Genomic DNA, 27,563 nt, shown 5'->3' with positions numbered 1-27,563 from the left:
GCTCAAATCAGCAGATAATAGAAATGAGGAGTTTGTGTGAGGACAACATTCCTTGATAGATTTACACACAAATCAGTCTACAAAATAGTATCTGAGATGATTCACATGGAAGAACGCATTTGTCTTTAGTTATTTTTCTTAACTGAAATGTAAAATTAACCAAAGGTTAATCAGAGCCAAACTTTGAGTGATGCATGAAATTTTTTTGTGTGTGATTCTGGCAGTTGCATTACTTTTTTAAACAAATGCAAGGCTTTATTTATTTATTTATTTATTTATTTTAATTTATAAAATACGGTGTAGATTTTTGTTTTAAAGAAAATCCATTCCGGATTATGATTGGTCAATTTCAAAATAGCAAAATAAATATACGATATTTTAAAGCAGACACTTGTAGCTGTAACTTTTCTTTGTTATTAATTATATCAGACATATATATCAGACACATATATATATATATATATATATATATATATATATATATATATATATATATATATATATATATACGTGTATGTGTGTGTGTATATATATATATATATATATATATATATATATATATATATATATACGTGTATATGTGTGTGTATGTATATGTATATATATATATATATATATATATATATATATATATATATATATATATCTCACAAGAGTGATTTCTTTACACCGTAGACAGTTTGCTTTACAACATGCTGATAAGAAAATAGGGATGAGCTGACTTAAACAAATACCATAATAATGATATAAAACCTGGAACGAAATGCACACCACACTAAAGTAAATATATTTAAATAATTGTAGCGTATACCAAAATAAATGAGAAGAATGTCAAAATGCTATACATTTGTAAAAGACATACAATGGGATATTATTTTAGTTTATTTCTAATTCTTATTTAATTTAATTTTGTTATTTTATTATATTTTTATTTAAAATTAGTTTTTTATTTCTTATTTTAATTTAATTTAATTTATTTTCTTTTATTTTTAAGTTATTTAATTTAAATTACTTTAATCTAATTTAATTACATTTTCTTTTCTTTTATTTCTTTTTATTTTATTTAAATAAATTTAATTACATTTTATTTTATCTTATTTTTGTTTACTTTTATATCTTTATTTCTATTTATTTGTATTAAAACGCACCTCATTGTCTGTACTCTTATTTCCAAGAGTTTTCCTCATTACTCACCGGAACCGGAAGTAGATGTGCTAGTGAGAAAAATGCTAGCCTAGCAACGGGACCTGCCCATGGAGTTTGTCACCGAGTCTATGTTTTAATGCTGATAGATTTATTTGACGGTTTTGTGAGTAGTTCTGTACTTTTCATTGATATTATATTTAATAGCGTCTAGTGTCGTGCTGTTGAAATTTATCTTGTATGTCTCATCTCTTTAGCTAGCATGTTAGCATCATGTTTAGCTAGCATGCTAGCCAGTATGTTATTTACAAATGTATATTCGCTGTATTTACTATTTGGTCTTTTTTTTTTTATTTCCACTATAGTGTATGTTGTGTTGATTATTTGTGGGTGAATAATACAAAGAAGTTTATAATACAAAGAGCTTTTTTTGCAGTCATTGAAACGCCTAAATGAAAATTTCATCTCAGCTAGTAAACATGGCTGGCATTTTGACAGCTTAATTTCACTTTCTTTGACGTATTTCAGAAGCGTGAATACCCTACTGATGGTTTTTGTTTTGTTTTTGTATTTTCAGTAAAGAAAAAAAAATGCTGAAAAATGATCAGGCTGAAAAATAAACAGTCTAAAGTGGACAAACTGTTTGAGCATCTTTGCCAGGTGGTCAGTTCTCATCCACCTTACTTATAAATCTTTTCTTAAAGCTCTCAAACATTTTAAAAGGTGGAAGAAAAAGAACTGAAGACTGTGAAAGATGGTCTACTAGTTTGACCGGCTCGCTCTTTTTGTGTTTGGTTTCACTTGCGTCTCACACCACTTTGTTCCTTTTACGCCTTTTACGTTACACATGACATTATTCTGTTTCACTTTCTCTTGTCTAGGCGGCCTCTCCGAGTGTGAGAAGATGGGCGTCCTCTTCAAGCCCCGTCTGATCCTTCTGAGCTGTCTGGCTGTTGTCCTGCTTGTTTTGGGAAACGCATCAGCTTCCGAGTTCGATCCGTACAGGGTGCTCGGAGTGTCTCGACACGCCGGTCAGGCTGAAATCAGGAAGGCTTACAAGCAGCTTGTCAAGGAGTGGTGAGTAATCATGAGGACAAATAGATTTATAATATGTAATGCTGTATGTAACAACTTTTGCACCTCATAAGTGCTTAGAATGCACTGTGCTTTATTATAGGCATCCAGACAAGAACAAAGATCCAAGTGCAGAGGACACGTTTATCAAGATTACTAAAGCCTACGAGGTAGCAGTCTTTATTGTACCTATATATGTATTATACCCTGGAACACATTAAATACACATTTAATTTTTGTAGGCAAAGCTTGTTAGTATTGAATGTCTTCAGATGTGGTTATTTCCTCTAAACCTTTTTTTGTTCCTCAAGATCCTGTCGAGTGAGGACCGCAGAGCAAACTACGATCAGTTCGGTCAGACCGATGAGAATCAACACCACAACCAGGCCCCGCACGGTTTCCGACACTTTCATGACAGCTTTTACTTCGATCAGTCGTTCTTTCGTTTCACGCAGTCCACTCGAGATTTCACAGACAGCAAGCACCTGCTTCAGTATGAGAAGTATATGAAAGAAGTGGAGCCCGATAGCTTTAAAAGGCCCTACCTGATTAAGATTACCTCAGAGTGGTGTTTCAGCTGCATCCATATCGAGCCCGTTTGGAAGGAAACCATTCAGGAGCTGGAGCCACTGGGTGGGTGTTGTGAAAATTTCAAAAAAAAAAAAAAATCCCACTGATTGATGATAGATATTGATTTGTTTTCTAGTACAGCAGCTCTGACAATAGTTCCTGCAGTAATTCAAGTGATAGATTCCACATAATCTAAGGCTAAAAATAAATCAATAAAAGAAAAGATTAGTTATTCTTAAGGTGGTGTTATTAGTAAGCATTCATGTATTTAATATTTATGGAAGGAGTCTCCATTGTCGCTTCTTTGTAAACATCAGTGAGGTTTCAGGTTTCTGTAATATGACAAGCTCAATAGAGAAAGCAAATAGAGTCTGGTGATGTGGTTATTACATGTAACTGGAGTGTGTGTATCCAGAAAATCTTATATTAAACTGTATAAGAAAGAAAGGCTTAAAAATCTGGTCCTAGACCACCAACATCCAATACCAGTCTGGACCAGTAGGTGTCACTATTGACCTGCGATTACATGTTGCCTGTCAGCTCACAAAGCTCTTTTTGAATTTGTTTCCATTTTGAGCAACAGAACAGCTTCATGTAATTCACTAAAGAGAAAATCTTTAAAATCACTCACTTTACATTTAGGAAAAGTTTTTAGTTGTTAAAGCCCCTGGGTTTTTTTTTGTCAACCCTCACCCCCAAGCTGAATGTATGTTTTCTTATACATTCCACTCTTCTTTGGTTGTAGGTGTGGGAATTGGCGTTGTGGATGTCGGTTACGAGAAGCGATTAGCTAATCATCTGGGAGCTCGTGGCGCTCCATCCATTCTGGTGCTCATCAATGGCAGAGTGACCTTCTTCCACAACGCCGTGGTCCGAGAGAACCTGAGGCAGTTTGTGGAAAGCTTGCTGCCGCATAAGCTAATAGAGAAGGTTAGATGGAAAACTCATATGTCAGAACGTATGCACGTACATGACACGTATCGTTCGAAATGCTTGGGTTAGAATGGAGGGGGAAACTACCCACTTCTCAATGTGTTTTTTTTGTTTTTTTGGTCAGGTGACAGATGATAACTACCTACAGTTTTTGAACGGTTGGCGGGAAGAGAACAAACCCAGCGTCCTGCTGTTTGACGCTGCTCTTTCAGCACCATTACTTTACAAGGTAAACTTATTTAAATTTTTTACAAATATGAAATATCTATTTTATAGTAAATCTTCAATTATTAAGTGTTAACCTACTCATCAGCTAAAACAAATAATTGTTATTCTAATTCTACGTGCCTGTTTTTGTTGTTTAGTTTTTCTTCTTATGGACTTGCTTCCATATAATGCACTCTGTTGTATTATTTTAGTTTTTCAGTTACATTTTCTCTTTTTTTTTTGTTTTAGTCTTTGCCTTCTTTGAAGTGATGTTTGTGGGAAGGACAAACCCTTATTTTGTTGCTCTGCTTGTAGCTCTCTGCGTTTGCGTATCGAGACTTCGTACGGTTTGGTTACGTAGATCAAACTCAGACCACACGTATCCAGCAGCAGTTCAGCATCAACATGTACGCTCCCACCATGCTGCTGTTTAAAGAGAACACTGAGAAACCTGCAGACGTCATACAGGTAATGACCATTTGTTTTTGTTTTTTTACGCTCTCGATGTAACCCTGTTGCTTTCGTACATGTTTTAATAAAGCTTTCTGGTTTTATACACTCAGTCCAGGGGAATAAAAAAGCAAACCATCGATGAGTTTGTCTCTAGCAACCGTTTCCTGCTGGTGCCACGACTGGTCAATCAGAAGCTCTTTGACGAGCTGTGTCCCGTCAAACAGTTCCACCGCCGTCGGAAGTAAGAAGTCCTGCTTTATCTTGTTTTTTTCTTTTGGGTTCAGAGGATTTTCATATTATATAACAAATCCTCCATTTGCTATATCCAATAACGCTGGCCTCTGACCTTGTGAAGAATTTCGCAGCTTCAAAGATGCATGTAGTTTTTAAAAAAAAACAATGTTTTGGTCTCGTGAAGCATCTTCAGATTGCACTTCAAACCAGAGAATTCTGAAATCCAAACATTTACATTTAGTTTCTTTTCAACTGAACATCTTAGGTGACTAATGTGTTCTTTTATCCTCTCAGATACTGTGTCTTACTCATCACTGGGGAAGATGAGACGTTCGTGTCTGTGAATGACGCCTTCTTCGACTTTGCCGCTTCGAACAATAAAGAGGTGGTGCGATTCGCCTACGTCTATCAGAGGCAGCAGCAGCCTCTCTGTGATGCACTGCTCAAAACCCAAGACGTCAGGCCTCCCCAGGTCAGAGGCAAACACACACAAATTGTTGATTCAGAGTTCAGATTTATTATTTGTATTAACGTTATGTTTACGTTATATATCTGTGTGTATCTCTGACCGCATCTATTAGGTGATCATTCTGGAGAGGCGAAGCACCGCAGGCAAGGTGCTGTACCGGACAATGACGGGCGGTTGGAACGGGAGTGACGACGATAAGCACCGCCTTCATGAGCAGCTGGAGCTCCTGCAGAGAGACCCGACTTTTCTTACCTATGACGCCATGCTACCTGAACTCAACAACGAGTTCGCCTCAGTGAGTCTCTCAGCCTTATAGCACACAGGACCAATTACCATGAGGATTTACACCCGCAGTACTGATAAAACTCAGAGATTTGGTGTAGTCCCTTACTCTTTCCTAATATAAATGATATAATATTTGAGCAGGAAAGCTTTAAGATATCAATGTGTCAGCATCAGCATAGAGTTGTACATGAATGGACCATGATTGCACATTGGCCAACTAAATTATCGTGTTGAAAAGCAACTTGCGTTTGTCAGCCATGCTGAAGTTTGTGACACGTCTGATTCAGTAGATAACAACCAATCTGTATATACCAGCAAATCCAACAAAAAACTTCAGACCCGAGCCATTATATAGAAATAATTCAGATTTGTTCTACAGTGTAAACAGGATTCATCTGTCTATTAATGTCATTTCTAATTCTCATTCTCTTCACTGCAGATGTTTCTGATCCGGTGGGTGAATGATGCCTATGATTATCTTTCTCATTTCTGCTTTGATCTTCTCTACTCAAACTGGTAAGTAGGAGAGGTTTCAGGATTCACTCTTTGTCACTCGATCGTAGTGGTGAATGTTATAACGAAACGGGGTTATGATGCTCGGGTGATGATGAAAGCTTAAGATAGAATAGACAGAAGAAGAAGCTTCCAGTTTGGGAGCATTAAAAATAAGGAGCAGGCACTTTGCTGTAAAATACTCTAACACTCAGATTAGATTCTCTGTCTCCCCCAGGCGAGAGGTGATGCCCATCGTATCTCTGATCTTCTCTGCTCTCTTCATCCTTTTTGGCACCGTCATAATTCAGGCTTTCAGGTAGGAGCTTGAAACACACTCGGGACATCACTACAAGTGTGACATTTCGCAGTGTAACTCGGCCTTGAATTCACTTTAAAACTCAACCAATTTGCAGTGACTCAGAGGAAAAAACAGCCAAGCGGAAGGCTAAAGAATCCCCAAAGACAGCAGGAAGCTCCTCTGATACAGAAAACACATCCAGGTGAGACAGATTTATTCATCCTCTTCTTCAAATGAAATGAGCTTAAACTGAACAAAACAGAAACATCTTTATTGTGCATATTATACACGTGAGGATTTTAGTATCCGTAAATATAAATGAAAACCTGGGCGGCTTCTGTGATTTAGAGCATCCCCTTTATATTTATTTATATATTTTATTCAGCCGTCCTTCAAAGAAGAACTTTGTGGAAGTGACGGAGCTGACAGACATGACCTACACCAGCAATCTGGTCAAATTAAAGCCAGGACACATCAACGTGGTGCTGGTGCTCACAGACGCGTCCAAACAGGTCCTGCTGAAGAAGTTTGCCAAGGAAGTGTACTCGTTCTCAGGGTGAGGCTCCGAATACCTGCACCACATTTAATGGCACAAAACAAAGCACGAACAAATATTTTCATTTTATCAATAATATTCTTCTGTTGACGTGTTTCCTTTAGGCATAACGAAATGAAATGAAGCGAATTACATTTTTTTAACAGGATGCATATCATGCGCCGGCTACTTCTGAATGTCAGGCTTAGTTGTTTGTGGTAGATTTCCGTTTTATAAAATACTTTTCAATCCGTTTCCAATTGTGTGTCGTTTCTCAGATCCCAGACTCTTCACTACTCCTTCTTAAACACTGATAAGCACAGTAGGTGGATGGACTCACTCCTGCGGTTGGTGCCCTCTGCCAGGCTTTCAGAAGATGAGGAAGAAGAGGGCACGTCCTCCTGTAAACCGTGTTACACCGGCCACGTGCTGGCCCTTAATGGCCATAAAAAATACTTTTGCCTGTTCAGACCAACGCTCACCAAGCCCGAAGATGACTCTGTACAACTCCATCACAAGCTGGACCGACTGAACCTATGGATGGAGAAGCTAACGGAGGGCACGCTGCCCAGACTCCATGTTCCTGCCTGGCCTGATCTGCACACCACTACCCCCAAAATATAAAGGGGTGGGATTGAAACCTAGTGGGAATCTTAAATATCAGGTCTGGACTCCACAGTGTGACTTTTTTGTGTTGTTGAAAGTAGGAGTTTGTACTGTTTGCCTGGGAATTGACCCTCTGTGTGTAGTATGTGTTCTTGATTCTTCTGGTTATGCACTGGCTTTTTTTTTTTTTTTTTTTTTTAACCCTCATGGCAGCACCAGGTACACACTTTTTGCTGCCAGCAGGGGTTGCACTACGAACCATGTTATTTACGTGGAGAAAAAAAAAGTCCTTGGACTTTATTTTAGCTGCTGATTTACGCTGTAGGAACATTCACCGACCCCTTCATGCACAGACGACAGGAAAGTCCTGTCAGGATGAAAGCATGTATACATATAAATGAGTCATATCAAGTGCCACCTGTTTGTTGTAGAGATATGAGCTATGTAACAAAAAAAGGCCATTTTGGGGATATATTCAAATTGGCACTTTGTGTACTGAGAATATAGAAATGATCTGTCCATTATTTTCCTTTAATGAAACACGCCTCGATCATCGTTTACTACTGAATGCATTAACAAAACAAGTAATCGAAATGTCCACGGTGTGTGTAGCTTTGTTAGTCAACAGCTCATACAAAGCTGTGATAGGTCACTAACGTCATTCAGGTGACGAATGCTCTTCTGATTGAGCAAAAAATTCTGTTCATACAACTATTACTTCTCCATTTTTGCGTGCGTGTGATTGTGAAATGTTTTCGCTTGCATGAAAAAAAAAAAAGCCTCACATTTGTCATGTTTTGCTTTGATTTCTAGCATGTTGTGTGTTTCTTTCTTAAAGATTTACGTTTACACTTAAAACATCATCATCATCCGAAAATACTTTAAAACCAGTGTAATTATTGAGCCACTTCATAACAGTAATATATATATTATTATTTTTTTTATTTTATTTTGTGTCTTGACCTCAAAACATTTCTGTTAGATATTTAATTTATAAGAAGTTGCATCGTTTATTCCATGTCTTACTCGTACTGTTTAATTTAAATAAACATTACACAAAGTCTACAAATTACAGGCTGTCTTTATTTTAGAACTGAAGCACAGCACACTGGTTAGAAAGTCTTGATACATTTTTTTTTAGGGCACATCATTGAGATGGAGGTTTTTCTTTTAAATTTTTATGGACGGTGTCTTCGTTGTCTTATCTGAGAAGGGAAAAAATTCTGTCTGATGGAACAACCTTTTACACCTGATCTAAGGTAAGTGATAACATGAACTAACCAGTTTCAGAGGCATTTCTTTCTGAACCTTTCTTGTAAATGAAGAAAGAAGGGAAACGTGATGTACGTTCAATAAAATAAAGTAGATTGTTGTGGGACGTGTTATTGAGGGGGGGAAATGGAAGAGAAGCAGGTTTTTTTTTTATTATTATTATTTATTTTTTTACTATTATTATTTATTTTTTTACTGCAACTATTTGCACAATTCACGGTTAGGTGACCCCATTATTTTTAATTACAAATGATTTCAGGTTCAGATTGATGAAAGACAGCTTGAGTATCGGATTGTCTCAACTTTATTTAACACGCACTTACAGTATACAGTATGTATCTTAAATACGTTCTATGTACGTTTTACACACGATTATATTTACAACTTTTAAAACACGGTCGTATTACATGACTTAATATTATATTACAGTCACAAGATCATATTACAAGGGCACGGTGGCTTAGTGGTTAGCACGTTCGCCTCACACCTCCAGGGTTGGGGGTTCGATTCCTGCCTCCGCCTTGTGTGTGTGGAGTTTGCATGTTCTCCCCGTGCCTCGGGGGTTTCCTCCGGGTACTCCGGTTTCCTCCCCCGGTCCAAAGACATGCATGGTAGGTTGATTGGCATCTCTGGAAAATTGTCCGTAGTGTGTGATTGTGTGAGTGAATGAGAGTGTGTGTGTGTGTGCCCTGCGATGGGTTGGCACTCCGTGCAGGGTGTATCCTGCCTTGATGCCCGATGACGCCTGAGATAGGCACAGGCTCCCCGTGACCCGAGGTAGTTCGGATAAGCGGTAGAAGATGAATGAATGAATGAAGATCATATTACAAGTAAGCACCAAAAAAATAAACCCTTTTTTTCATGATCAACCACCAGAAGCACCAGAAGTGCCTTAATTTTGCCTGTTTTACTTTTCTTCTAATCCTTGAAAAGTGTTAAATCACAGAAGAATCTTTGTTCCACGGAGGCTTAGAGAAAGATGACACTAACACTCATTTGGAATAGCGTGCACCTTCTTCCTCTTCAGATCCTCCGGTCCGAAAGACTCAGGCAGAAGTTCTTCGACCGTCATCTCCACGTACGTACCGTCCGGTTTGGACAAGTACGCCACCCAGCTAATGTGCCGCCAAACTGGGGACGAGAAAAACGCTCTATCACGTGTTCCAGTCGTTTCTGTGTATTCCTACACGTTCAAAGAATAAACTTAACTTGAGATGAACTTACTTCCCTCATGAACTGCCTACACGCTCCACAGGGGGAGATGAACTGTTCACACAAATCACTAGCAAATCAAAGCAAGGTGGTCAGATGTAAATAGCTGCTGCTTAAACAGCTGGCTATGTAATAACATTTCATAATAACCACTGATGCTGTACCTGGCTATTGCGATGGCTTTGAAATCTTTGTATCCTTCTGATACGGCCTTCGATATGGCAGTCCTCTCTGCGCAGATGCCCAGGCTATAGCAGGCATTTTCAACATTGCAGCCTATTTTGGGGGAAAAAAATCACAATCGCAAAGATAAGTTTGTTTTTGTCGTATTTGGTTTAGAAAGCTATGAAGGTTCGAGTCTCGGGCCGGCCACGACTGAGGTGCCCTTGAGCAAGGCACCGAACCCCCCAACTGCTCCCCGGGGGCCGCAGCATAAATGGCTGCCCACTGCTCTGGCTGTGTGTTCACTGTGTGTGTGTGTGTGCACTTTGGATGGGTTAAATGCAGAGAAAGAATTCTGAGTATGGGTCACCATACTTAGCCTTATGTCACTTATAACATATAACTTAAAAAGGTGAGAGAAACCTCTCTGTCTCTCTCTCTGTCTCTCTCTTCCTGTCTCTGTCTCTCCCCCCTCTTTCTGTCTCTGTCTCTCTCTGTCTCTCTCTCTCTCTCTCTCTCTCTCTCTCTCCCTCTCTCTCTCTGAGCTGCATGGTGGTCCTCCCTTGATATTTCTTATGTACCCAATAACATTATACTGTATATATTATTTTACAGTTTGAGTAACTGAGAATCTAGTGATTAAGTGTGGAGGAAAAAAGAAGAAAGCTTTAGAAAGCTATCAAGGTGTTGTATAGAAGTGCTGAATTTTCAGTGGTCATGTCTGGAATTCGGGGGCACGGTGGCTTAGTGGTTAGCACGTTCGCCTCACACCTCCAGGGTCGGGGTTCGATTCCCGCCTCCGCCTTGTGTGTGTGGAGTTTGCATGTTCTCCCCGTGCCTCGGGGGTTTCCTCCGGGTACTCCGGTTTCCTCCCCCGGTCCAAAGACATGCATGGTAGGTTGATTGGCATCTCTGGAAAATTGTTCCTACTGTGTGATTGCGTGAGTGAATGAGAGTGTGTGTGTGCCCTGCGATGGGTTGGCACTCCGTCCAGGGTGTATCCTGCCTTGATGCCCGATGACGCCTGAGATAGGCACAGGCTCCTGTGACCCGAGGTAGTTCGGATAAGCGGTAGAAGATGAATGAATGAATGAATGTCTGGAATTCCAATCACGTGTTCCAATCACATAGCTAATAAGATGCTAAAATGCAGCCATTATCAGCAATGGAAGCTTGTAAATATTTGAGTCTTAGTCTACGGCCCTCCGATGAGTCAGGGTGGAATCACCTTTCAGTTCAATCCTGGTCAAACTTTGTTGACAACAAACCTGTTTTGAGATCAAAGTGCTGGTCAAGGATGAGCAATCGCACTGTGTTATTTTTTTGCAAATTCATATGAATTCCTGGGATTATACTTAGAGCAATCTGCAAGTCAGTTGTCACATTGTAGATAAAATTCAGTACACAATTTCAGAAACAATTCAGTGTTCTTATATTAATTTCCTATTTTGAGACAAAAACAGGACTGGAATATAATGGCGCACACATTGTTAATCATTGTTATGATGTGATCATGAAAACTGGGAAACTGTCTCTCTCTCTCTCTCTCTCTCTCTCTCTCTAGAACACAGAGACAGTACAGTACGTCCTCTCCCACCACCGTCAGATGGACAGTGAGTGGACACATTAAATGTTTTCACAATCTTGCTATCTTTTGGTCCGAGGTGTTTTTTTCTTCCCCCTTCATTATCAAGCTGGTTCAACTGAAATGAGCTACAACAGTGATTTTTTTTAAACATTTGTAAATTATGGATATGCTCAGAGTGCATTCCAATGCTTAAGAGCTGCCTTGATATTTCTTATGTAACCAATGACATTATACTGTATATATTATTTAACAGTTTGAGGAACTGAGAATCTGTTGATTATGTGTACAGAGGACAAAGGCATAATGTACTTTGTATAGATTCTGGGATTTTGAAATAAATAGAATGTGTATATGAATATGCTATATATATATATATATATATATATATATATATATATATTTTTTTTTTCCATAAAGTGCTAGTAATTAGTTATAATTACTTCCTCTCACCTGTGAACACTTTGCCGTCATGGGTCAGAACTGCAGCCCCTACTCTGAACATGCTGTAGGGACAATATGCAAATTCTTTAGCCTCCAGAGACCGTCGAATCAGCCCCGTTACCCCCGAGGAGTTCATCTTCAAGCCTGTCGTCAAGCCGTGTACCAGTTCACATCTCCCTTGTAGGTCACCCATTTGGTTCTGTGGTCTTGGTGTGTGTATGTGTCTGTCTGTCTTTCCTTTTTTTTCCCTTTTGCATCCTTTGACTGTCTCAGCTATGTCTCAGTTCAGAATTTCCCTGAGTTGACATATAGCCAATCCGTGTTCTAGTATTTTCTCTCCTCCTTCTCCACCCCCAACTCCATGTTTCCCAGAGTGTCTTTACATAACCACATCAAAGTCGAAGGTCACTGAGGGACGACGGTGATGTTTTGTGTGAAATTGTCATGAAATCAACTTGCTCTTCAAAATGGGAAATATTATTAACATAATATAATATTAATAATGTAAAAAAAAATCCCTGGATTCTAAGCCTTTTGTATGTTCTTCCCAGTTTGTTTGTAATATGACTATAATGCTTAAGTACTTCTATATTTCTGTACAAACACAACAATGCGGTATGAGAATAACAAACAGTACATTTTATTCTTCCAGTTTTTTTCAAGTGAAAATATTTCAGCTACAGGCATTTTATATGACCGCGCAGTCGTGTTCTGCCTTTTTTGCAAGGTAGACATTTTATTAGCAAACATTAAAAGGTTGTCATTCAATTCACAAGCCAACACAAACAGGAGGATCACCACAAACTGACATTCTGGCTGTAAAGTGGTTCCTCCTTTATTTTCATGGGTTTTTTTTTTTTTTTTGTTTTTTCCTCTCGCTCTAACATGTTTAATTATGATTAAATGAAATCCGAACTAAATTAGAGAACCAGATGATCACCTTTTTATAACTGTCATATCTGGAACACTCCACAAGTTCGAGCCCAGTTTTCTCACCATTACATTTTGGCCCTTTGTCAAAGCCTCTTAGATCTTTACGCTTTCCTGCTTCCATCACATCGACTGTGAAAACCGACTGTTCGTTGCTCGTATTGTGGCTGCAAAGGTTTGTGCACTCAGTGGTTTTCAAATGGGAAAAATTGTATATTATACTTGTATAAATGGACATCTTAGGAAATGAAAATATCATGAATATTGATGAACTGATCTTGTATTTCCTATTATAAACCAAACATGTGACTATTAAACCCAATGCTAGGTGTCTACTCATTTCAAGCCTCTGTCCAATATTTTTTCTCATTTTATTGCTTGAAACATATGTAAGAATAGATTAAGAACAACTTTTATGCCTTTTCACTTGCTTAGCACTGTGTTGAGCAGTGTTCAACAAAAATGGAAGAAAGCTACTTCTAATAATGAAGAAACACACGAGACCTAATGCATTAAATGTCTTGTTTTTAACTCACATTCTTTGTTATATGCCCAGAATATGCAAACTTTCCCACACATTACAACCTTACCTTTTGAAATTTGGTCTGATTTTACTTTACTCCCAGACCCCAATCTAATTTATTAATACCAGAAAGCGCTGTGTCTCAGACTTCTCACAGGCATTATGTATTCGTTGAACATTTGATATGTCACTTCTTTCTGTAAAAAGCTGCAAGAAGAAAAAACAGTCTAGTCCCTATTGGCGTCAATGGTTGAGTTGATCCAGCGGACGTAGTTACGAACCTTGGTGTAGACACCAGGGAAATATGGACTGGCACAGCCAATACCCCAGGAGACGATGCCTTCGAAGTAGCCGTTACATACCAGAGGGCCACCTGAGTCACCCTGCCATGAAAAAGAAAAAAATGTGAAATGTCATGGTGTCCAGCATCCCATAAAGAAGGATTTACTTCATGGTCAGTGATACTATGCGTCTGTCCTAGCTGTATGACCAATACCAAGGGAAATGATTTTGATATGTTTTTGAGTCATTCAGTCATTTCTTCAATTTCAGTAGCAATTTTATTCTGATTCCAGGAATAGTGTGTATAAGGAGAGAATACCCCCAGGCTACTGAATATGAATACATGTACCTTTACAACCCTTGAGGAAGTTTTGTGTAGCCTTTCCACATGTCATCTTTTATGGGATGTTTTGAGGAAACTGGAAAACCCCCATTAAAAAAAGAAAAACATTTGAACCTTCACACAGCCAGATGCTAGGATCTAATCCATGACCCTAAAGCTAAGAGGAAGCAACTACCCACTGCACCACAGTCTAATTTGCATAGTAACGTACAACCTGTATTACCAAACAGGGTTCCCTTTGGTATTTCCTAAGAACAATATATAATTATAAGCATTTCTTATGGAAAGACACTTAGAGGGACATTACAAGTTCTTACAGGTTGTAAAAGCTGAAAACTCTTTAGATTCATGCTACTGTGGTCCAACTGACGTTCAGTGTCTATATCGAATTGTTTGTTTTTTCAAGTTTATTTTTCCTTATTTCTTCATTAAACATGGTTAAACATTTAGTATGAACTACTGTAGAGAAATAGTCTCATCTATTTCACGCCTATACCAGGTTCCAGAGCTTTGGCAATGTCTTTTATAGCCTGTTTCTAGATTTTTCATCCACACAGGGTCATCTGGTGCCTGGAGTCCATCCTTATGTTTAAAATTTTTAGTCTTGATTTACCTGGCATGAGTCTTTTCCTCCCAGCGGAGAGCCGGCACACACCATGTTGTCTGTTATTCTGTACAAATAGTAGTTCTGGCAGTTGGGAATGATCTGTACATCCACAGCACGCAGCACGGGGGACAGATAGTAGCTGTAGACCTGTGTGACCCCCCAGCCGCTCACTACACAGAGCATGCCTCCGAAGGTTGGTGGGGTGTCTGTGCTCGGCAACTTAGCCGGCTGCACGTTACCGTTCAGGTCAGCTGGCTGTTCGAGCTGTAACACACAACAGCACATGCATTCATTCATTTATTAGCTCATTCATCTAAAATAACAGCTCTATCCTGGTAAGAATCGAAGAGGACATTTAAGGTCAATCAACGTCAATGCACTCATCAGTATGGTTTCTTTTCTTTGAACTGTTCCTCACTGTTATGCCAAATTAAACCATCACAGTGACTAGACTTGCATCACTGGGACAGGGGCATAGAAGCCTTTATCACCAAATATACATTAGAGTACAGTGGAATTATTTTCTTCGCATATTCCAACTGAAGAGGTTGGGGTCAGTGCACAGGGGCAGCTATGATGCAGTGCCCCTTGAGCAGGGAGGGTTAAGGGCCTTGCTCAATTGCCCAACAGTGGCAGCTGGGCAGTGCTGGGGCTTGAACCCTGACCTTCCAATCAAAAACCCAGTAGCCTTAACCCCTTAAGCAACAGCAATGATTCTGTGCCTGTAACTGAAAAGTTAAAATCCTCAATCTGCGAGAATGATTCTGTTAGACCCATGAGAAAGGCTTTAAAACAGTTCACCAGCTTCATGCCCTATAGCTAAACACAAGATCTGACCAAGTTTGCGGGTTTTTTTTGCCTTTTCAGCTCTCAAGACACTTGAGTCAACTAATCAGCATTCAGCCCACTAACGCAAAGGTGTACTGAGTTCAGAAACACAAATAAAAAGAGTCCTTTATGAAATTCAATGCTTTATATTGTTAGAATATTTCCACTTGACTGCCTGGATAGATTGCGTCATACAAATTGTATGGTACAAAATTCTTAATTCCCTACTAAGTATATATGGGTGGGGTTTTTCTAGATGGAGACTGGATGGAAACCCACTGCAGTTCCACATAAATCCTCACATAGATCAACACATAAGAGGAACTAACCTAAGAAAGTGCAAAAGTTATTTACTTTCTTCATCGAATGCGGTTTCTGATCTCGACAACACCTACAGGTTTCCCTATCCGAGGAAGTTCAAGGTAAAATCCCACTAGGAAAGTGTAATGTAAGATATACAATGAAGAGTGTTAAACTGGTACAGAGCCAGAGCAACTAAATGGTGTTTAGTTTCACTTACTTTGAGGAGCATGATGTCATTATCAAATGTCCTGTAGTTGTACAGGTAGTAGACTATGGTTTTGGAGACATTAAACACCTTCTCCACTCCCTCTTTCTTGAAGAGATCATACTCATTCAGCACGACTTTGATCAAATAGTTTCTGCAGATCAGAGATTTTATTTTTGTTAGTTGTTTGGTTTTTATCAAGCTTTATGCTCTGATTTAGACATGGAAAAGAATCAAGAAGAGTGTTGTCAGCTGCATAAAAGCCGATTTGACCTGGCCGCAGTACTCACGGCTTCCAGCAGTGTGCAGCAGACACCACCCACTGTGGGTGAATAAGTGTTCCTCCACAGTAGTGCTGGCTGTTATACTGTAGTGATGCCTGGTATTTTATGGAGTAGGGCTCAACCTCTTGGCCTCCGATGATCCTTTGCTTTATGGAATCTATGAGGAGGAGTAATTCAAGTACTTGGAATCTCTCATGTATGGTTCATGATTCAATGTTCATCAACATGCCAGTAGTTAGATTTATTTATCCATCTTCAGTATCCACTTTAACAACTTGTCACGGTAGATCCAGAGCCTATCCCAGGAACACCGAGTGTGAATAAACGAATGAACTGTGGCACCGCTCCTTCACAGGGTTCAATTTAATGCACCTACCAGTGCAGTGAAATGCAGTGCAGCTCCATGGTTCTGGGTTCAAGCCTGAGCCCAGAGTAGAGTTTCACATGGTATTTGCATGGGCTTAAATTATGATAATTTATTCATAGATTTGATAGAAAAATGAGTTTGTGCGTGAAAATGTATGGTATCCTGCTATGGATTGGTGCCTTGAGCTTTTCTGCTTTGTGGACAGTGTTCCTGGGATTTATACTGGATCCACTGCAACTCTGACTAGATAGAGCAGTTACTGAAAAATGAACTAGTGAACGATCATGCACAGAGTAATCCAAGCTCAGGACCAAACCAAAGACACAAAGACATCCATGGAGATTTAAAAAAATATTATTATTATTCTATACCGTATAAACAGTAGATAATTTATAAGGTTAGAGTTGAATATGTTAGAAAACAATTTAGTTTGGGTGTTTAATGCAGTGTTTTTAGATTAGATAGGTTTACCTTACATTATCAGTCATGGAAACTTTACCTTGCATGTTGGAAATGACAAAAAGCAGTGAATACACAATACAGTTCTTCAACCTTAAAAAAAAAAAACAACCACAAAAGTAGGGACATCAAAAAAATCAGCTATGCAAAACCATCAACCATCAATCTTACACACAATTCGTACAGTAGATTATTAAATCATCTTATAAAAATATTTATTACAATAATAGTACAGGAATAATAATAATAATTCAGTAATAGTACTTACATTTTCTGGGGCAAGTACAGTACAGGAATAGCAGGTCCTTCAGCACTGGTGACACTGAGAACCTCCAGTTGGTTTTTATACTGTAACCGCATCCATCCCTTAGGTATAATAACTCTCCATGTGTATTATTTCCTCAACAGACATCCAGACAATAGTAAGAAATGCGTTAGCCCTGACAGATTTCTATAGTTGTGGTGGACTCCCTTTATTAAAGAACTGTTAATACACTCTAATGTGTCTGCGGCTAAGATAATCATGGACACAGTGATTTGGCAGAACTATAACAATAACCGTTATACTGATGTATTTTTAATGTTCAAGACATTTGAACATTGAATAACATAGATTGGTGATTTTGAACTCTGGAGTAAGATATTTTTGATGTACCACTCCAGATTAATTAAGCCAGTTCCTTGAACTAATACACAATCTCCAGTCAGACGATACACCTAGATTATGTTGATCAAAGATCAGACCGTTTCTCACTGTGTTATCAGCTTATAATCTCTCTGTGCCTGTATTCCTGTGTTCATTCGTTCTCACCGACCTCTTTAAACAGTTCTACAGAGTGAGTGCACATTATATGGCATTGTTCCGCTTTCTCCCTGGGGCAGATAGCCACACCGGGACAGGATGTCTTTCCAAACCATGTTACAACCCAGAAGCTTAAATACAGCAGACACGCCAGCACAAAGAGGCCAGTGTAGGTTAGATTTACCATGGGTAATATATCCATATAGAGGATGTGGTGTATATATGATGCAGTAGTGTTTTCTGAACTGACCTTGATGTCATTCATTGTTGGGAACAAATTAATGACAAATGTTGGTTTGTCAGGTGACCACCATATTGAACCTACACTGATTATCTGTTTAACTGGATACATAAATAGATAAGGACAGGCAAATAAATGCAATCGTATAACTAAAGTGTCAGCAAGAATCAAAGGAAAGGTGTAGAAGACAGTAGTGAGAGCAGCTCTGCTGTGTGGGTTAGAGACTGTAGCAGTGAGGAAAAGACATGAGGCGGAGATGGAGGTAGCAGAGATGAGGATGTCGAGGTTCTCTTTAGGAGTGACGAGGATGGACAGGATTAGGAACGAGCACATCAGAGGGACAGCTCAGGTTGGCTGTTTTGGGGACAAGGTCAGAAAGGATAGATTGAGATGGTTTGGACATGTACAGAGGAGGGAGATGATTATATTAGTAGAAGGATGTTGGAGATGGAGCTGCCAGGTAAGAGGTCAAGAGGAAGGCCAAAGAGGAGATATATAGATGTGTTAAATGAGGACATGAAGGTAACTGGTGCGAGAGCAGAGAAGGCCGAGGATAGAGTTAGGTGGAAACTGATGATTTGCTGTGGCGGCCCGTAATGGGAACAGCCGGAAGTAGAAGAAGAAGATATAACTAAAATAATTCAAATCTATATGTGAAATCATTAAAGCAAGTGAAATTGCTTCTAATGCTTCTAGACCTTTTAAATGATAAAACATAGTTGAAAATGTTGTGTAGAGTCAAGAGGCATAAGGCAAGTGAGTAAACTCAGCATGTTTTTCATTTGTGCAAATCAGAAGCAAGTCATAGGTCAAAGAACAGTTTGGCAACCGTAAACTGGACTAATCCATAATTCAGGCCGAACAAACAGACTGAGATGGAAACAGAAAAAACAAGGCATGGAACTGAACAATATAAAAATGCAGGATAAACCGCAGAAAGAGCAAGACAATAATAATAATGGGACAAAAATAAGGATAAACAAATGAATCGAGTACTAATTAAGAACAGATGAAACATGAAACAGGCAAGACATTTGGGAAACAACCCAGTGGCAGGACAGCAGCGGTGACAGGACTAGAGCCAAAACAAAGACACATTTATGAATTAATAAGTGTCTGAGCAGCAAATTCATAAATGTCTGGAGAGGCATAAGTTCACATTTCTGTTAGAATTGCAAACTGCATCTTAAAAACGCCACCTTTAAAACCGCTTACGTATTGTATATTATACAGTACATCACTCTGTACCCTTCATGTACTCTACCCAGGCCAGAAAATACTAATCAGTGAAGCACTTGACAGAAAATATTACGCTGTGTGTTCTAGGAAGTGCTTCATATAAAAGTATGTATATAAGATCTTTTCATTACATATTTTTATTCACCATAACAATACAAGCATTATATCTGCTTGCTGGGTCAAAGAGGTGAGTGAAATAGAGGAGAAAACACACTTATTTGCCTCAGTGAAGCATGAATTGTTGCCAAGTTGAAATGGGAACCTTAGACACATGTAGACAGCTTCTGATGTGGTTTCCTTTTGGAGTTCAGAGCTGGTTCTTCAGTTTTAGCCAGGTTTAACCAGGTAGTATCACAACTAATAGCCTTCTGTCACCGTCATGCCCAGGATTCTGTTTTGGACCTTTGCTCTTCTGAAGCTCTTCATAGCCAGCGGTAAGCAGATTTTTATTCAATGTCGACTTTTCTAGGCATTTTTGACTTATGTATTTATGTGTTTAGATGTGAACAGGCCCACTTAAATATTTATAAAAGAACTGAAGTGAAACGGTGCCTGAACAAGAATTGAACCCTTTGTCCAAGACTTTTTTTTTATATTAATTGGGTAGTCTGTGCTCTGCAATTTGTTCTATAGGACTTATAGTTTCTTTCTGTGTGTTTTTTTTTCTTCCCACATGTAATGTGCCTCATCTTTTTAGTACAACATGATTATCATCAATGTCAATCATTTATAAAATGTTTGTCTTTACATTCTGGGTATACAGGATCCCTCAGACTGACAGTTGATCTTTATAGATCCCTTGAAGCTTTTAGTTCCCGCAAGCAAGGAAAATGACTTGCACTTGTGCTTTTGGTGTTTTATTCAGTCTTATTTCTCATTAGACAGCGAGTAAATCTGTTGTTATCCTTCTCTCTGAGGTATTTTTTTCTTGTCTCAGATAAGCCATCTGTGATGCCTGAAAGGTCTATAAATCTTATGCAATCTGTTCATTTTTTTTTTTTTTTACCAGGTCAAGATTTCTTTCAGAGCCAGAGAGCTGGTGATTATGCACCATCACCACATTCAGTCAAATATGTTGTGTCTTTGCAAACACCAAAAGGACAGCATTTCTGTGCAGGATCCCTGGTGCATAAATTTTGGGTCCTCACTGCTGCACATTGTAATACAGAGTGAGTCCCTTCTTCTTTACATAGCAAAATATTCTCAGTTTTTGTTGTTTGGAAAACGATGCACTGAATCATGGCATGGAAGAGATGCAAAGTCTCAGGCCAAGCGCCTACCCTCAAGCCAAAAAAAACAAAAAAAACAGAGGGAACACTGGCACACCATAAGAAGGATAACCTTGATGTGTCATTATTGTGTTTCACAATAAAAGGCAAATTCTTATCTGCAGTTTTGAATGCAGCTCATTGCACCAAACCTTCCATACAGGCCCACTACTGTATGTCTCAGTAGGCACCCGAATCAAGTGCAGGAAGGTAACTGATACTTCTGTACAGTCATAATTGCTGAAAGCTAAATGTCAAAAATGTCAAATAATAATATCAAGACAAAAACCTTTCTCCTGGTTCTAAACCCTTTATTAACAAAATTATTGTTCGAGTACTTGGTTGCTAAAGTATGAACTTTGGATCATTGAATGATTGATGGATCGGTTTTACAAGAGAGTGGTGAAGAATAAAGAGGGGTAAGGAATAACAAAGAATAGCGCTTGCTGACAGGAAATTAACCAATGATGTGGTGGCGTGACGCGAAGCTGAGGTACTGTTAAGTTGTCGTCTTACCAAGAAACCGGAAAGATCCTCCTACCAAAAGGTTCAACATATGCACTTTTTTATGCACCTAAAAAGTCCAGAGCAACAAAATGTTGATTAAGTGGCCAATATAAGTGAACAGTCGTAGTGCCATCAAACCTCCTTTGAATTGAGTGTCCCTGTCCTGTAGTGACATTCAGGTGTGACACTAATTTATCATGTATGAGATGCAGATGTCTTGCATTCAGGGTGGATCAGATGATGATAGTGGCCGGAGACAACATTCTTGGCAAGTACGAAGGGACGGAGCAGTATTCAAAGCCACAGTCCATTACACCTCATCCACTGTACAACAAGAGCACCAGTAATGCAGATATCATGCTCATTAAGGTACAGCTCTTTTACGTATAGAGCTTTTAGTTGCACATAATGTTAATAACATATGAATATGCAACATGTTATTAAGTATTTATAATGCATTTTATATCTAGTTATAATTATGCACTTTATATACTTTGCACTTTCTCTCAACGAATATAATTCATTGTGAACACTATATTGCTAATAGCAAAAATATTGCTTAGTTTTTTTTATATACGATCCACTGAGGCCTGTCCTGATTTTCAATGTAACTTAAAGTTTTCCTTTTTTTTTTTTACTTATAAGTGTGAATTATTAACAGACGTGAGATAAAGTGAGATATATTTTAATCCGAATCTGGGAAACAGAGCCAGTAGACCATGTATCTATGCTTACATAACATGATGCACTTGAATTTGCTTGTCAATGGTGATTATAATTTGTTGTATGCACCATTTATAATACATTATATTGTGAATAAGAACTCATACATGCATAAAAAAAAGATTAATATTTAGTAGCTGAAGTATAATTGTCTGTAATGGATGAATTGTAATGTATTGTGAATTAGTTCATTGTTCATATTAAGTATGTACTTCATAGAAAATATTGGCACTATGAACTTATTGAACTTCCTGTTCTTAATCCAATGATAGCATTATTTAATTTAGGTGATGATCATAAATAAAGGTAATATACTGGTGCTTTTAAGAATAAAATAGGTCAGCATATTAAATTTAATAACCAACTGTCAGTATATTACTTAAATCGATAGCAGTGCCAGTGTAAATATTATCTTTAATCCTAACCAGAAGGATGCTGTGATTAAATGCCTGAGAATAAACCAGATGCCTGGCTCTAATCTCTACACCCTTTCTATGTTTGCTTTAGCTCCGGGCTCCAATAAAGCTGAACAGGTACGTCTCCCTGGCTCCTCTTCCCAAACAAAACACGGGAATGCTGCCTGGTCAGCTGTGTCAGATGTCCGGTTGGGGTTCCACAATCCAGGGCGGGAGCAGCAGCCCCCTTACCCTTCGCTCCGTAACTCTGCCCATCATCTCGACAGCTAAGTGTAATAGCAGCAAGTCCATCAATGGAAGCATTACAAGCAATATGATCTGTGCTGGCATCAGTACTGGAGGCAAGAAGGCATGCAAGGTATCTGGCCTAAAGGGTTTGGGCCATTTTAAGCCAGAGTTTAAAATAACTATTTGTTCTGGTCTTGTAGTTTTAATTTGAGGCGACTGAACTCAACGTAAGGACGTATTGGCATCAGATTTTGATAAAAAGAAAAAGAAATGTTGATGCATCTACTCCAGATAAAATGACGTAAACATAATGAAGAAATGTAGAAAAATATGTCCTTATCTAGGCTTTAGCAATGTTGCCTACATCATCATGTTCATTTGCAAATCAAAATTCGTTATATGTGTATACAAGCTTTTCACACATGCACTTGACAGGCCAATTTGGAAAGGATTTTAGTGTTTGATGATAGAATATATCATCACATACATATGTTTATATGATTGCCTGGAGAAGCTGATGTCATGTAAGCAATAAAAGCTAAAACGCTGCGTGTGTTGCGATGTTCTAGTGGGGTTCTGGAGAGCTGCTCGTGTGTGACGGACGACTTTACGGGCTCGCCTCCTGGGGAAACGTCTGCGAGGATGCCGGCTTTCCAGGAGTCTACACGGCTGTGTCCAGGTTCCGCAGGTGGATAGACCGTGCCGTCTACAGGTCCTTAACACGATGCTACAAGTACAGATATCCGCTGTCCTCAAAATCCGCTTTGAGTGATGGCTAGTTTAACATATAGAATATACAGAATGTGATCATGTGACTAATAAATATCTTAAAAATGTAGAGCAGTGTTAGAGTACCTGTCAAAACAGTGTGAAAAATTAAACAAAAACTGTTAACCATACATAATACATACCTAATATGTGTCGTTACAGCTGTACAACATTATAATATGCTACATCACTTTTGAGTAACTGATTACTGAGGATCTTCGTACAATGCTATAAACAATTATTTTTGAAAGCAGATCAATCAATTAAATAATGGCAAATATTGTAGTGTGTCTGGAAATATTAATATGCCACAGAATAAGTTGAAATAAACACCAGAATGAAAGAACTGAGATAGACGACTTACACTTCTAAATTCCCCTTGGATGGCTGTAGATCCAGCGAGATTGGGTGTGTCAGCACAGCTTTTTTAGTGAAGTTGGCAGCAGTAAGGAGAGTTTCTGGTTTCGCTGCCTGCACTTGATATCATGGTGTCAAGTGATAGTAGCTGTAGCTAGTAAGACGCAGAGTTAACAACCTTTCACACCTTTTTTATTCATACGTGTCACAAAGCCGTTATTGTCACTCTTTCACCAAGCTGAAAGACATTCACTGAAAGCATTGTTACACTGAAATCAGTGGGTTCAGGATTCAATGTAAAGCTTAATCCTGTTATGTCACACGTAATGCCCTGGTTAGCCTGCAAACAGCTTGTATTTTGCTGAAATATTTTTCTGAAATATCCTCAACACGGTTTGGTTCAAACTGGTGCAGTCCTTTGGATTTGCAGTCAAAGTAACATAGTCAATCATTTGTTGTTGAGTAAAGCAGGTCTAATGAAGGCAGAGAGTAGAAAATAGGCCTATATCGACCCATCTGGATGGACCCTTTTTGCCGTTTACTGAATAAATGAGTAGAACTCGGCCACTGCTCTATTGCACAGCAGGGTATTTTTTTCAGTCTATCTCTCTTTCAGATTTTCTTTTCACTTCCTTATGCATGTCATGGTGAGTGATTTGACTATTAGTTTTCCCTAAAATCAGTCAGGGCTATTTTCAACAACTCCATGAAAGATTACACAGACATATAATCCAAAAATAAACAAATGCAAAAAAACTCCACTGGCCTCGAGCTTGCATCATATCTCGCTCCATCCTACTACAAAAACAAGTAAAAAGCACAGGAATGTAAACAGCCGTCTGCCTTTTTGGACCGAGGCTTGCGTCATACATCTCTACGCTCACTCCAGCATGAGTCATCTTGATCATACAGAATCTACCGTACAGTTAGAGTGAAACAGCTGTGCTGCTAAATTATGTCAAATGACTGTATAGGATTGTGAATTCATTTTATTAGTAAACCTTGTAGTAAAATCTTATATATAAGACCTATATAGCTGTAGATACATGTAGCCATTTTGTTCTCATGTATCTGATAAAAAGAGAACCCAGCCCTAATAAGATATTGTGGCACTGGTATCAGGCGTGCGAGCATTTACTAAACACCATCCCTGGTTTCATCCTAAATATGAGTTTCTATCTGTGCAGAGTTCCATATCTTTACCCCTGTGTCAGTATAGGTTCCCTCAGGGTTCTCTGGTTTCGTCCCACCTCCCAGAAATATTCCAGTCGGTGGGCAGGATGAAGTAAATGTGAACGAGGATATGCATGGTGCCCTGATGTTTAATCTGATGCATATTCTTTCTTGATACCTTGGATAGCATCAACCAATATCCTGAGCGTCCATCCATCCCTTTGGTGTGTTTTTGGTTGTGTTATAAATAAATAAATAAATAAACAAACGTCCCATCAGTGCTTCTGTGGATGATATACTTGTTTGACTGCTGGGTCTTACTAATTGTGTTTGTGTGTGTGTGTGTGTGTGTGTGTGTGACTGTCTGTCTTTGGGTGGGGTAATGAAACATATTGTGCGTGTCTAAAGGGCACCTGTATTATATGCTAGTCTTTATTTGACTAATAAAACGTACCCAACATACATAAGGTAGGTGGTATATATATATATACCTGAAAACCATAAAAAATAAATATTACAGCTGAAACTCCGCGCGCTCTTCTGCGTCTCCAGGGTGAAACGCGCCACCGGTGACGTGCTTCTTCCTCCCTCCCTCGACACACACAAAGTCTTGCGCCGGGATTTTGTTTTGCATCGCCTCCCCATTTGCATTCGATTCTCAGGTGTGTGCGTGTTTTTTTTCCCCCAGCGCCACGGTCCAGCCCCAGTGAGCTCTCGCGCACTGACACACACACACACATACACACGCGGGCGCGCACACACGTCCGCCCGAACGGGAAGGCTCGCGCTCTTAACGAGTTTCCGCGTTCGGAAAACCCTACGGGAAAAAACAAGGAATAACCCGACAGCCTTTCTTTGTTAAAAGAAAATAAAAGAAAGAAAAAAGGGACCGATTTGCTTTGCTCGTGTCTTTTTTTAAGCCCCACGTACGGGGGTGTCCACGCCACTCACGGGAAGACAGAAGAGCGCGAGGGAGGGAGACAGAACGCGAGTGAGAAGGAGACGGAGAGCGCGCGCTGTAGGCTGAACGGTCCGGGGAAAAGGCTCGCTGCCGCGCGCGCGCGCGTGTGTGTGTGTGTGTCTATGTGTGTGTGTGCGTGCGTGCGCGTGTGTTTTTTTGTCCTCGCTCGCGAAGAGAAAGAAAGGAGGGAGGGATAAACGGAACGGCAGCTGCGGTTTGCGCGCCTGGCTTCGTGCTTTCAGCATGTCGGAGGTGCTGCCATACAGCGAAGAGAAAATGGCTCATTACGGCAACGACGGCGACGACGAGGATCACCTCTCGTTCACCTGTCGCCTGCAGGACACCAACAACTTCTTCAGCGGCAACCAGAACAAGCGACCACCCAAGCTTGGCCAGATCGGGAGAAGCAAACGAGGTAACGAATATTTGTTGTGCGCCACGCTTTACAAAACAAAATCTTATAATATTGTCATGTTCATGTTACTGCGCTCCTCCTGAGCTCCATAGGTTTAGTGCGCAATTCTTCGTGCGCCATTCATGTTCCAGTGCTTTCACTGTTTGCATTCTGCCTCAGTCCCTGACAGGACGGATCATCCACACTGTCTTCCTAATCACTCAGACGTAAAACAGGGTTGTGCGTCTTTAAAATCTATCTTTAATCCATCCATGTGCGTGTATCTATCTAAAGAGAATGAGAAGTAGAATCTGACATATGAGCATGCAGTGCATCCAAACCCCCATGTCAACTGTTGTCCTGTCTGCCTTTTTAACAGTCGAGGAAGACGGTGATGCCGAAGCACTGGAGAAGACGGCGGACAAGTCGTCTTCATCTGCGTGAGCGGATTCCAAAGACACTTGACCTTTGATGTGTGTACCCAAAGACATTGTAAAGAAGCAACCCCTCTCCCATCCGGCAACCAAGCACGTCACACTCTCTTGCTCTCCGACACCCTCTTTCCATCTGAACAGGGATGGCTGATGGACAATGCGGCGGGCATGCATGGGAAACTGGACGAAAGGGGCCCAGGAATGGGAAGGGAATACTGTGTTTTCCAAACTTTATTCGAGCTATGTGCAATGAGGGGGGCATCGCCTTGTTAACCGAGGCCGGCCATTCCCACCGGGATATAATGAAGCAATTAGAGTGACTGAGCAAATTGTACCATTAACATTGAACCAGTATCTTCTTCCCCAAGCTGTAGTTCAAGGCTTAGCTGAGTCGCTGGCTGATGATGTTAATGGTAAAATAGCAATGTCAACTTCTCTTCCACGGTGAATTTCAAAAGGAGATTCACCATGTATTTAAGATAAAAAAGGCTATTTATTAAATCTTTGGATACCTTTTTTTGCAGTGTTGGAGGTCTGAGCAAGTTTTATAGAGAATGACAGGAAAATAGTGATTTTCCTTTTATGCTTTTTGTTCAGGATGTAGCTTGACTAAGGGATTACCATGGTCTACCCCTAAGATACCCTCCCTCTTCTCCCACCCTCAAACTCAACTCCTTAACCCCTTTTCTTGCTATTTCATGCATTTGATGTTTCTAAGCTGACAAGGGTTAGATCAGGTATATGGAGTTAAAAAAAAAGAAAAAAAAAAGGAAAAAATACAAAAACCTTACTGTCGCATTATGATTACTATTGTACTACATATTTACCGTAGGTGTGCCAAATAATCATGACAGAAATATGTATTTCTGTGCTCTCTTCACACGCACAGTTTTATGAATATTCGGTGTTCATGTTTACAGGGCTTTTTTCATACTAGTGATGTA

The 27,563-nt window shown here is 39.4% G+C and overlaps 5 protein-coding genes across 6 annotated transcripts in view; 3 read left to right on the top strand and 2 right to left on the bottom strand.

The window, feature by feature from the left end:
* Positions 1–1,199: 1,199 nt before the first annotated feature.
* Positions 1,200–8,723, top strand: dnajc16l (DnaJ (Hsp40) homolog, subfamily C, member 16 like). Its single transcript, XM_060857919.1, has 15 exons — positions 1,200–1,309; positions 2,025–2,220; positions 2,321–2,387; positions 2,529–2,850; positions 3,533–3,717; positions 3,845–3,949; positions 4,243–4,395; positions 4,491–4,621; positions 4,909–5,086; positions 5,196–5,378; positions 5,808–5,884; positions 6,099–6,179; positions 6,277–6,363; positions 6,547–6,717; positions 6,975–8,723. Exons 2-15 carry the CDS (start codon positions 2,048–2,050, stop codon positions 7,318–7,320), a joined length of 2,259 nt encoding a protein of 752 aa, XP_060713902.1. The 5' UTR covers positions 1,200–1,309; positions 2,025–2,047; the 3' UTR covers positions 7,321–8,723.
* Positions 8,724–8,862: 139 nt separating this feature from the next.
* On the bottom strand, positions 8,863–12,277 carry cdab (cytidine deaminase b). Its single transcript, XM_060857920.1, is given in 5 exon segments — positions 8,863–9,694; positions 9,697–9,705; positions 9,799–9,856; positions 9,951–10,062; positions 11,987–12,277. Coding segments are annotated over 5 exon segments (498 nt in total). The 5' UTR covers positions 12,171–12,277; the 3' UTR covers positions 8,863–9,559.
* A 1,053-nt stretch (positions 12,278–13,330) lies between these two features.
* si:dkey-33m11.8 (trypsin-3) lies at positions 13,331–17,468 on the bottom strand. The gene is made up of 5 exons (XM_060858782.1): positions 17,377–17,468; positions 16,289–16,471; positions 16,011–16,152; positions 14,669–14,926; positions 13,331–13,813 (listed from the first exon to the last, which is right to left on the bottom strand). Exons 1-5 carry the CDS (start codon positions 17,466–17,468, stop codon positions 13,658–13,660), a joined length of 831 nt encoding a protein of 276 aa, XP_060714765.1. The 3' UTR covers positions 13,331–13,657.
* A 2,173-nt stretch (positions 17,469–19,641) lies between these two features.
* On the top strand, positions 19,642–24,969 carry si:dkey-33m11.7 (trypsin-3). 2 transcript variants are annotated; one of them, XM_060858054.1, is made up of 6 exons: positions 19,642–19,824; positions 20,400–20,429; positions 20,508–20,559; positions 21,393–21,534; positions 22,396–22,662; positions 23,102–24,969. In XM_060858054.1, exons 1-6 carry the CDS (start codon positions 19,770–19,772, stop codon positions 23,309–23,311), a joined length of 756 nt encoding a protein of 251 aa, XP_060714037.1. In that variant the 5' UTR covers positions 19,642–19,769; the 3' UTR covers positions 23,312–24,969. The 2 variants fall into 2 exon arrangements, with proteins under 2 accessions (XP_060714037.1, XP_060714036.1); XM_060858053.1 differs by having other exon boundaries at positions 19,645–19,824; positions 20,400–20,559.
* Positions 24,970–25,503: 534 nt separating this feature from the next.
* Positions 25,504–27,563, top strand: part of camk2n1 (calcium/calmodulin dependent protein kinase II inhibitor 1) — a 2,197-nt gene continuing 137 nt past the window's right edge. Inside the window, exons 1-2 of the mRNA XM_060858642.1 lie at positions 25,504–26,206; positions 26,565–27,563. The exon at positions 26,565–27,563 is cut by the window's right edge and continues 137 nt beyond it. Coding sequence (XP_060714625.1) covers positions 26,035–26,206; positions 26,565–26,629 — 237 coding nt within the window. The 5' untranslated portion in view covers positions 25,504–26,034 and the 3' untranslated portion in view covers positions 26,630–27,563. The remainder of the gene's footprint in view (positions 26,207–26,564) is intronic.

The sequence above is a fragment of the Tachysurus vachellii genome, chromosome 22 (assembly GCF_030014155.1).
Source record: "Tachysurus vachellii isolate PV-2020 chromosome 22, HZAU_Pvac_v1, whole genome shotgun sequence".
Lineage (NCBI taxonomy): Eukaryota > Metazoa > Chordata > Actinopteri > Siluriformes > Bagridae > Tachysurus > Tachysurus vachellii.
The sequence above is the reverse complement of the archived record's forward strand: the minus strand, read 5'-3'. Positions and strand labels throughout refer to the sequence as shown.

Excerpts from the sequence above, each read along its gene's own strand:
- dnajc16l (XM_060857919.1), top strand. The coding sequence starts at position 2,048 with ATGGGCGTCCTCTTCAAGCCCCGTCTGATCCTTCTGAGCTGTCTGGCT. Across the intron at positions 2,221-2,320 it reads AAGCAGCTTGTCAAGGAGTG|GCATCCAGACAAGAACAAAG; the intron begins GTGAGTAATCAT and ends GCTTTATTATAG. Across the intron at positions 4,622-4,908 it reads CAGTTCCACCGCCGTCGGAA|ATACTGTGTCTTACTCATCA; the intron begins GTAAGAAGTCCT and ends TTATCCTCTCAG.
- si:dkey-33m11.8 (XM_060858782.1), bottom strand. The coding sequence starts at position 17,468 with ATGCGGTTACAGTATAAAAACCAACTGGAGGTTCTCAGTGTCACCAGT. Across the intron at positions 16,153-16,288 it reads GCTGCACACTGCTGGAAGCC|AAACTATTTGATCAAAGTCG; the intron begins GTGAGTACTGCG and ends TCTGATCTGCAG. Across the intron at positions 13,814-14,668 it reads GAGGAAAAGACTCATGCCAG|GGTGACTCAGGTGGCCCTCT; the intron begins GTAAATCAAGAC and ends TTTTCATGGCAG.
- si:dkey-33m11.7 (XM_060858053.1), top strand. The coding sequence starts at position 19,770 with ATGCCCAGGATTCTGTTTTGGACCTTTGCTCTTCTGAAGCTCTTCATA. Across the intron at positions 19,825-20,399 it reads GAAGCTCTTCATAGCCAGCG|GTCAAGATTTCTTTCAGAGC; the intron begins GTAAGCAGATTT and ends TTTTTTTACCAG. Across the intron at positions 21,535-22,395 it reads CAGATATCATGCTCATTAAG|CTCCGGGCTCCAATAAAGCT; the intron begins GTACAGCTCTTT and ends TGTTTGCTTTAG.